Consider the following 11153-nt stretch of genomic DNA (forward strand, 5'->3'; position numbering starts at 1 on the left):
TCGCTGCACGCCACGGCAGCACTGCGGCGTTATCGCGGCATGCCGGGGCAGTAGACTAGTACCTGTGTTTCAGCGTCGAGATGATCCAGGACGACCCTTCCAATTGATGCCGGTACAGCACTTGGGTGGATCGCTACACGCTGGGGCGGTGGACCAATAAGGGTGACAAAGTTGTGCGACGATCTAGGGCTGTCCGCCCTACTGAAGCCGGAACAGCATTAAGGTGATAGCCGTGGCCACACAAGGCTGATTACGGCGTTATGTGCTTTGCGGGACAATGTGTCAAGGACAACGGAGAATGTCTGGTCCATTAACTATAGTGCCAGTTGACCGCATTCCGGAGGAGTCACCGACAGAGCCATACATCGCGACAACGCATGCTTCATGCGCATCACGGACTGTAAGGACTCTGGCCTTCCTTGGGCGCACCATTAAAAGCAGGACAGTAGCACGATGGACCCATACCAACACGTGCTATTTCACTTTAATTTAGATTCTATTTGGGGTTATGCACATATTGAGGGATAGTTATATATTTTTATATACATACTTTTTTATATATATACTTTTTTATTTAAATATTTTGTCTCTTTTTTTCTATTTAAGGTTTTGTCACCTTAGCAACTAAAGTTGTTTACCCATTAATATTATTTTCGTATATAAAATATGGGTAGCTTGTACATTGATATGGGGATGTTTGGTCACTTATCACGGTTTATTATTGCACCTTATCATATGTTTTAGTAACTGCAAGCACTTATTTGTTATATATTTTTTGTTTTATTATATTTTCCTGCTTTTTGGGACGCCTGCTTTTTAGCTAGTTTTAAGCTAGTTTGGACAGAGCCTGAGTTTCGATACTCAAATGCCTATTTATATTTTTATAGTATTATGAACGTATGTGTACTCCTGCTAGACTTACTATCTTTACTCAAGTTTTTACTTTGTAACATTATTTATGACACCAATATGGATTTTAAATAGCAATATTGTATCCTTGCCATGGAGCTGTTACAAGTATGTTTTTAATGATCCTAACAGATTTTTTAACAGGGGGGTGGGCTAGATTTGCTGGTTGTGTATATACGTAGTACTGAATGAGCAAATACCCATTTGGGTATGCTAATTTTTGGGCGCATAACGATGATGTAATTTAGCAGTCTATTCCAATTAGGGATTTTTTCGCGCCAAGGATTGTATTTAAGCATGTTCATTTTAATCTTTCTGTACTTTGAGAAAGGCCTCGGTGGAGGCCGAAACGTCAGCCAACCTTTTCAAATAAAAATAAGTGATTTATAAGACCTGAGAGTGCGGACCGCTTTTTGGATATGTATTTACGCTGATTTTGGACACTGCACCCAGGCATACTATAAACCCTTATCGAGAGTGCCGGTTTCTGTGCTGTTTTATATATATATATATATATAATGTTCTCTGGTTCTGACTATTGAAACAACGTAGCAAGCCAGCCCCCCCCCCCCAAACTGTTGGGAGTTTAAATTAGAGTAAAATGTATATTAATGTCAGAAAATCATTAAACATCAATTTAACAATTGACGTTTACTGATCATGATAATGAACAAGGTGATTGCCTGATCAACAATTTTTTTTTTTACTCCACAAATTCACTATAGTGGCATCCTAATCCTGCATTAAAATGCAGTTGCATTTACAAATAAGCAAAGACAATCTTTTTATGAATTTATATTTAACATTTTCTTATATTATGCAAATCGAACCAAAATTAAAAAAGCAGCACACTAGGGGGCAGATTTATCAAGGGTCAAATTTCGACCCATACCTTTCTTGCAGCTGTTTTGGCCATATTCCATGTAACAGCAACTTTACCCAGAAATGGGAGCCTCCTCTATCTCTTACCTTGTCTGTTCCTGCAAGATTAGATGTGGCTCCACAAAGAACTTCACTTTTAGCTTCAATCTGAAAGGCTCCAGACCATCCATCTGCTGTGATATTCGGTTTCTTAGATTCAGCCATAGATTTTCTCCTTTGTTACCAATAAACTGCAGTCCAAAGTAATCTGCTTCAATAATCCCTAACCTTTTGCAAACCTGGTAGAAACAAAGAAAATACTTAATTTAGAATTCATAGTAAGATATGGTCTAGTATACCAATATATAGCTAAATTACATATGCCAGCACTTTAAACTAGTTACACAAAGTGAAGAGACAACTCTCACTTCATTAACCATTAAAGTAAAGTAAGATACCGAGGCATTAGCTTGCAAACTGAATAAATACAACTTCTGAAATACAGTAATAACAGATTAATTACTTATAATATTTACTTATCACACAATTTAACGCTGAAGGGACCGATAAAAGATATAAAGCTAGACAGCCATCTTTGCTTTGGAACAAATACAGTAACTAAAGGAGAAAACCTCCTGAACTATTACATGCATTACTTTGATACTGTAAAGAAATTTCCCAGCAACTATTACATTCACAGAGAATATAAAGGAGAAAGCCAGGGTGAGAAATTGAGCACTGAACGATGGATCGTCGCCCTGTCGCCATTTCTGAAGAGGATCGCTTTGCAAATTAAAAGTTTAAACTGTATTAAAAAAAAATTACTGGTGCTTTAAGAGTGGCTTGGATGATTTCTTGGACAGACATAATATCGAAGGCTATTGTGATTAAAATCTATAGTTAGTATAGATATGGGTATATATAGTTTATATGAGTGTATGGAGGGGTGAGTGTATGGATACTGGGATTCATTTGGAGGGGTTGAACTTGATAGACTTTGGTTTTTTTTAAACCCAATCTGACTATGTAACTTTGTAAATTCAACCCCTCCCTCGCCTTGTGCCGCTGTAAAGTGATAGATTTTGGAATATGAAGTACCTTTTGCTTTCCACAGTGGGTGGTCAACATGTTCTCTAGAAAGCAGAGAGACTTCAAGTGTAGGGGAATGGGGAACTCATTCTTTGGAACTGACAGACTATCAACATTTACTTGCAATCTTTGGAATCAGGAATGTCTGTGAAACCTCATGAGTAGAACCTCAAGCCTTTGAAATATGAGCAAGGTTTGTGGTCTTTTGCATAATTGTTCCCCAGTTTAGGGCTCAATGTTTGCATAAGAAGACAGTCTGCCAGACTGAGCCAAATGCCCGCAATATATTGTAGTAACTGTTATCACAAAGGATTCACATCATCACTTGTGAAAATAGTAACTATATAGCAAAAGAGACCAAACCTAAACTTAATCACCACTTCAATGGAAGAGATTGGAGTTTCCATTTGCTTTATAGAAAATACATCTGTAGGGGCTGCAAATTGAGGTGCCTAGTATAAATACAACGATAGAGAAGACTTGTTACAGCCAAGCAATCATAATGTAAAATTCAGACATCCCAACATGCATGCCTGTTATACTATTAGATCTTGCATCATGTAGCAGTAATCAGTGCTTAAGAGTAAAACTAAACTGGCACAAATTCTGACATCACATATTTAAATAGTATGAGCACAGAGAAGGAGAGAATGTTAAATAATATAGCAGCCACCTGGGAGGGGGCGTGGTTAACTAGCGATGTGAGCGGACGTCTTTTTGCTTAGCTCCGTAGTTAGCCTACTAAATCCGGCCAGATATCCTGACTTGGGTGGTATGTAACCCGCCTTTTGACTCAACTACTTCTACAGAACCTAGCAGATGGGCAAGAAAAAGCAACAAGCCGCTGAATCTTCAGATATCAGAGCACATCTCCGCACCGCCGCGAGGCCCGCCAACATGGCGGAACTACGCAGTGCCGCTCTACAGCAGGAACAACATGCTCCCTCCTCTCCGCTACCTCTCGATGCTTCAGGGGAACTCTCGGCAACTGATGATACGGAGTCGGGGGCAACATCAGCCCCAAACTTCAACTCGTCACAAGTAGGTGACCCCTTGGGCGAAGCAGAACTGCCTCAGCCTGCTGATTTAACTTTGGCGGAAGTCGTCACGGTCCTAAAGGCTACTATACAAACCTGCCATGTTGCCACAATGGTGAAGGTTGAGGAATTAAAAGTGGACTTTGCGATACTTCGGCAGGATGTGCAAAAGGTGAGAGACCGCACTACTGAGGTTGAGAGGAAGGTAAGCGGCCTGGAGGATCTCTGTAACCCTATGCCTGACCGCACTGAACAACTGCGTCACAGGCTCGACGCTAAGGAGGCCAAAGCTGATGATTTGGAGAATCGGCTCCGCAGGAACAATATAAGGATTGTAGGCTTTGCCGAAAGAGCTGAAGGCCCAGATGCTACCAAGTTTTTGGAACAATGGCTCCAGGAGGAACTTGGTCCAGAGGCCTTCTCCACTGCCTTTGTTATTGAACGTGCTCATCGTATCCCAGGTAGACCACCGCCCCCTGGGGCCCCTCCGCGGCCTATTATTGCACGGTTTCTGAATTTCAGAGACAGGGATGCCGCACTTGCTGCCGCCCGCCGTAAAGGGGAACTACGGTTTGAAAATGCTGTCATCTCTCTATACCCTGATTTCTCCAATGACCTACGTAAGCAACGGCAACAATTCACAGCCGTTAAACGGCGTCTCAGGGACACGGGCCTCCAATATGCTATGTTGTACCCAGCCAAGCTCAGAATCTCAGCGGATGGGCGTACCCACTTTTTTACTACTCCTACTGAAGTTTCCAAATGGCTGGACCAACAACCACAGTCAATCCTAAGCTCTACTGTTCCACTTCTATAGCAGCCCTGCAGCGAAGTTTTGGTATGGTAATGTATTTGTCTTCATACACTTTCCTGGGTAAACCACATGGCTTGCCACCCAACGCCTCCTGGCTTAAGTGGGCCTACGGAGCTACAACGGAATACAGGCCCTGCTACATACACGGTGCTATAGCCCAACTTTTGCTATTTGATACAGTTCAGTTGTATTGATGTATACTTATACTGCTCTCTTTTGATCTACGGGTTAATCTAACTTGGTGTACGATTTGGGTGCACCCTCCTTGTTTGTAATATGTTAAGGGTACAAAACTTCTCCACTTTTGGGAGAAGTAGGGTGGGTTGTGTTGGTTATTTCATGTCTCTGCTGTCCCTCTTCGCTATTTTCTCTTTTCTTCTCTTTTCCCTTTGCTATTTCTCTTACGCTCTACATCTCTCTTTGGGGGGGAGATGGTTCATTGGTTTGTTTTTTATGCAATGACGGAGATAACTGCTATATCTTGGAATGTTAGGGGGCTAAGTTCTCCATTAATCCTTATCCTTGGTATTTAGCTTTTTACGTAAACGGAACCCCCATATTATATGTCTCCAGGAGACTCACTTATCTCAAACTACTAACCCTACCTTCCTTAGAAAACCCTGGATTGCACAGTCCTATTCCAATTATTCTAGAGGTACCTCCATTTTGATAAATAAGTCACTCCCTTTTCAACTTCTCCATTTAAAGAATGACCCGGAGGGTAGGTTTACTCTTATTCATGCCTCCTTAGCTGGCATGCCATATATTCTGGTTAGTGTATATGTCCCTCCTCCCTTCCAAGATACACTATTATACGATCTACTCCGCCATATTGCGGACCTGCCTCTTGGCCCGACATTGATACTTGGGGATTTTAATGCAGTCATGAATGGGGAGCAGGACCGCTTATCCCTATCTACTTTAGGCAGGGCTGATCCTGGGGGCTTGAGAAGCTGGGCACAAACTTCCGGGTTTGTAGATGTTTGGAGGGAATGTAATCCCACCAAAAAGATGTTCTCTTGTTACTCTAGGGGAGCAATGTCAAGAATTGATCTCGCTTTTGCCTCTCCTGACTTATCTTCCAAAATAGTCAAAGCAGAGTTCCTTCCTAGGGGAATCTCTGATCATGCTCCGCTACTAATTACATGGACTCTGTACCCAAACCCTAAAAATAAAATGTGGAGACTTAGTCCGCACTGGATTACCCACCCAGATATACAAAAAACTATACAACTCTCCCTCACTAACTACTTTCAAGAGAATATTAATACAGCCTCCCTGCCTTTGGTCTGGGATGCCATGAAAGCTTTTATTAGGGGAGAATATATCTCAGCTATAGCCTTTACTAGGAAGAAATCGGCCTGTGCTTTGACTGAAGCGGAGCATGCACTGCGGGAGGCAGAGGCGAGATATATTCGGAACCCTACTGAGCAAACAAAAGATCAATACGTTGTGGCCCAGAGGTTATATTCTCAAATACAATGGAAGAGCGCCCATAAAAAGCATTTACACTATAAATTTGCTCTATATGAGAAAGGTGACAAAAATGGTAAAATGCTAGCTTTGTTGGCAAGGGAGGATCAGCCCAGGACAGCTATTCACGCACTACAGCTAGACGATGACACGCTTCTCACAGACCCAACTCAAATCAATTGAAGCTTAGCAGATTACTACCAAGCCCCTATATACTTCTAGAATCAATAAACACCCCGCTGAAGTTTGAGCTTACCTTCATCAGCTAGGTCTTCCAAATCTCCCTCTAGAATATAGAGAGCTCCTGGACCTCCCGATACAGGAACAAGAAGTCCTAGAGGCCATAGCTTCACTTCCATCTGGCAAAACCCCGGGTCCTGATGGTCTACCAAACGCTTGGTATGTTTCGCATGCGTCTACTCTAGCTCCACACCTCACTGAGTTATTTAATCATTCCCTAATTTCGGGGACTCTCCCACCATCCTTTGCAGATGCCACAATAGTTCTGATTTTAAAGCCTGGTAAAAACCCGTTACATCATTCTTCCTACCGACCCATCTCACTTATTAACTCGGACTCCAAAATTCTAACAAAGGTATTAGCCAGATGCCTCAACCTTGTTATTCAGTCACTAGTTGCCCCTGACCAAGTGGGCTTTATACCTCATAAAGCTGCTGAACTTAATCTTAGGCGGCTGTACACTAACATTGTTGTGACACCTGATAATCCAGGTACCAGAGTCATTGCCTCTCTCGACAATGAGAAGGCATTTGACTCGGTTGAGTGGGTTTATTTGTGGGAGACTCTGAAAATGTTTGGCTTTCGCAAAAAATTTTTGACATGGTTGCGGATGTTATACAATAATCCTACTGCTAGAATACTGTCGAATCTGGAACTCTCTGAACCGATAACATTGACTAGAGGTACCAGACAGGGTTGCCCCTTATCGCCAGGCCTATTTGCGCTTGCCATGGAACCTCTAGCATGCCTTATTAGGGATAGCGAGGCAGTTAGGGGATTTGAATTGGGCAATCTCAGGGAAAAAATTTCCCTATTTGCAGATGACACCTTGCTTTATCTACATGATCCGGGCCCCTCACTGAAACACGCCTTAACCCTAATTGATAATCACACTCTTTTTTCAGGCCTCAAAATTAACTGGACCAAATCCTCCCTATTGCTGTTAGATCCGAAAGCTTCTGAGGTAGTTGACCCTTCCCTTCCGCTGACACAGGTAGACACGCTGAAATACTTAGGGATACATATACATCCGAACCTGGATAACTATAAGTCATTGAATATTGACCCTCTAATGGACTCTCTCCAAAAAACAATTGAAAAATGGCTCAAGCTCCCTTTATCATTGCTTGGCAGGATAAATTTGTTCAAAATGAAGTTCCTCCCCAAGTTCCTCTATGTATTTAGACAATCGCCAGTTTGGCTGCCAGCCTCTTTCTTTAAACTACTTAGAATGCAACTTAAACTTTACTGGTCTCCGGGAGCTGCTAGGGTTAAATACACTGCCCTGACGTCCTTGCTGCAGGAAGGCGGACTAGCTGCCCCTGACATGTTTGACTACTTTATAGCAGCCCAATTGACACCTTTGAGGTGGTGGCAAACCCCAACGCCTGAAGACCCAGTGACACTTCTAGAAGCTCAAATAGCAGGGTCGCTTGAAGGGTTGTGTAATCTGATTTATAGAAAGGCTTTTTTCTCTACCAATATTACCCCAATGATGAAAAATGTGGTTAAAGCTTGGCAGTTGGGCTGTAAGAGACTGGGCACTGGTCCCCGAACTCTATCTCCTCACACCCCATTATGGTTTAACGTTAATCTGTCGCAACTTCTTACTGTACCAGACCCTCACCTCTGGGCTTACTACAATGTGAAATATCTCGGTGATTTGTATTTGGATAATGTACTTTTTTCCTTTCAATAACTTAAGGACAAATTTGGTCTGCCTAATGGAATGTTTTTTCGTTACCTACAGTTGAGACATGCTCTCACTCAACAATTTCAGTCCAACACTCCCAGGATTGAACTTTCCCGACAAGAGATTCTAGTACGCAAGGAGCATCTAACAAAACCATTATCCGCAATATACTCTTTCTTGCGTGCTAGTTACCAAACCACAAGGCAGGAACTGCTGCAGAAATGGACTGTTAATATTCCGGATCTTACCATGGAGCAATGGTCCTATATACTGGTTAACTCTCTTGCCCCCTTGATCAGATCCAGGGACCGTCTTATCCAATTCAAATACTTACACCAGGCCTATTATACCCCCTACACACTACATAAAATGAATCCGGCTTTCCCGGACAAGTGCAACAGATGTAATAGCCCTAATGCAGATTTTTTTCACATGGTTTGGGACTGTGCCCAAATCCAGCACTTCTGGACAGAAATAGCTGATTATATCACTCAACTTATGGCTATGCCAGTGGAGTTCCACCCTACGGTTTTACTGCTCAACTACCTACAGGATACTACTTCTTCAAGAACAGAAAGGACTCTGCTCACCTTTCTCCTGTTCCATGCAAAACGGGCAATAGCCATAAAATGGAAAGATGAGAGTCCTCCTACCCTACACTTCTGGATAGCTCAGGTGGAGCAAACATTGCCCGCTCTGGAACAGATTTATTATGCAAGGGGGTGCCCAACGAAATTCAATAAAATCTGGACACTTTGGTTGCTGCGCAATGAGTCTTACACTAATAGAACTGCAAATATTCCGACCCAATCAATGGACTGGCTTGAAGCCCCCATTTAGACCCTGGCTGACTAGCACTATTTGGATTGTCTAATCACCAATTCTTAATCTGCATATGGTTTTCAATGTGGTTCACAGATCATTGCATTGTCCTATTGTCTCAAGTAGGCTTTCAAAGCTTGTGCTGCTGGTTTATTGTTCTGTTTCCTTTGCAGATTGGTCCACCCCCCCCTACTTCTTTTCTGTACTGTTCTTCCTTTTCTACTTCTCCTTTTCTTTCTTTACTCTTGTCACTTGCCTCTCTGTTGGGGATCCCGAGGTTGTAAATCAAAATACGGCTTTCAGAGCTGCGAAATGTAATATACCTGTAACAACTTTTTTCCTGCATGCACTATATTTTGTATGCTTCTGGAAGTTGGAATAAATAAATACCTTTTAAAAAAAAATATTATAGCAGCCACCTGGGAAATCAATTTAAATTAAAAAATATACACAGCAGACACCAGAGGTGTTTGGCCTCAATATAGACCTAGACTTGCATTACACCACATTTATTGCTTTTATTTCTCCAGTTATCCTCACATATACACCAAGCTCCCCTCTTTCTTCTAGATTTACAGCATAATAAATCAACACATTTCAGTGTCACTTATAACAATGACGGCAAAGGTTCCACAACAGGTAACTGCTAACAAAAGCTAATGAGCCATTGCAGTCAGCACCTCGTTTACCTTTCCACAGGGCTTCACAAAGCAAACATTCAAACCCACCAGGTTCAGCTGTGAATACATATATCTACCATTTAGAAGATTAACACCGACCATTTGGTAATGCCAAATAAAAGAGAAAGCTGGAGCCCACCAATAAAAAGACTGAAAGTGATTGTTATCCATGGGGAGCACCATCTGGCCCAGGACATTAGGAAAGTGAATGTAAGTTGCTGGCGGTGCCACATATGCAGATAAGTGCTCACATTTCTTTCCTTCTCAGATGATGTGTTTAGGTGAATGCAAATGAAAGAAGGTTTTGTACAGGGCTGATAGAGAAGGGCAGGCAAGTAGCCTTTATTGTGCACACAGGCAGGTAAGTGCTGGGGATCACAAAATAGTGGACAAACAAGTGGAAGAAGGCAAAATTGAAACAGTCCTATAACATTGATGAATGGGAAACTGGTCTCACCGTGGGCTTGTTCTATAAACATAAGCAGCCATGCCCACCGCCAATGTCACGTCTCGTAGCCAATTACCTGATTGAGACAGTCTTCTCCATTCGCCTTCGGATCCACTTCTACCTCCATAACCACCGCATCCGGCCTCGTCACATAGCACAGCATGGCAGTACGGGGGATGCCCAGCTTCCTTTCCTTCAGCACAAGCCTCCCGTGTTGTCCCTAAATTAGCCAGGCACTGACGACCCGTGTCCTGAATCTCCCAGTGTGTATGTAGAAAAGCGCAAAGGAGGACGCCTACTTCCAGCACCGTCCGCGCAAGAATATCACTAGATTCTGATAAAATCCGCCCCCTGCCGGTAACTTACTTATTCCCTCCTCCTCCTCATCAAGATACGCTGATTGGTTCTCCGGCCGCTGGAATACTGTAACCGGAGCCCGGAGCTTTCATTTAGAAAGGACCTTCAGAGATGGTAGGCAGGGATAGTATTACAGCATGTACTGTGTCGCTTCTGTACACACACAAACGTGTCACTCTGCGTTGCACTCGCTGTCCCTTCCATGTGCGATAGCCAGCTCCTTCTACTGCTCATTTTATACGATTCTTTTTCGAAAATTAGATACATATTATGATCACAATCTAAACTATGCTTATTGTTTAGATAATATCAGATGACCGGTGGTTTTTGGCGAGGGGTTCTATGTTTGTGAAAAATGCCTAAAAACCCGGTGTCACTGTGGGTAAGGTCCCTGTGGATCCCGTGAGCCAATATTTTGCTGTTGTTTCTATGTAGTGGCCTGACTGAACATTTTAGTACTTTTATAAAGACAAATATTAAATGAACAATTTCCCCTGCTAGCAACCAGGCAGTGACGTGTCTGAGAGACTAGAACCTGACTAGAACGAGAAGTAATATAAAGTACTTACACCAGATAGAATTTTATAATGCACAAAAAGAGGCATTTGTAGGTAAAACTGACCCTAAGCACCCCAGTCCCATCTCCATGCCCAATCTAATGCTGTCCAGCCCTAATCCCTATTGTTCACATACACGTCTGTCCTCATTAAATTAATTAATTACACAGGCA

At 42.5% G+C, this 11153-nt stretch overlaps 1 protein-coding gene across 1 annotated transcript in view; it reads right to left on the reverse strand.

The window, feature by feature from the left end:
• The window catches only part of mylip.S (myosin regulatory light chain interacting protein S homeolog), a 36505-nt gene extending 26187 nt beyond the window's left edge, over positions 1–10318 (reverse strand). Inside the window, 2 exon segments of the mRNA NM_001092199.1 lie at positions 1879–2069; positions 10143–10318. Coding sequence (NP_001085668.1) covers positions 1879–2069; positions 10143–10229 — 278 coding nt within the window. The 5' untranslated portion in view covers positions 10230–10318.
• Positions 10319–11153: the final 835 nt, after the last annotated feature.

This window comes from Xenopus laevis, chromosome 6S, assembly GCF_017654675.1.
Source record: "Xenopus laevis strain J_2021 chromosome 6S, Xenopus_laevis_v10.1, whole genome shotgun sequence".
Taxonomy (NCBI): Eukaryota; Metazoa; Chordata; class Amphibia; order Anura; family Pipidae; genus Xenopus; species Xenopus laevis.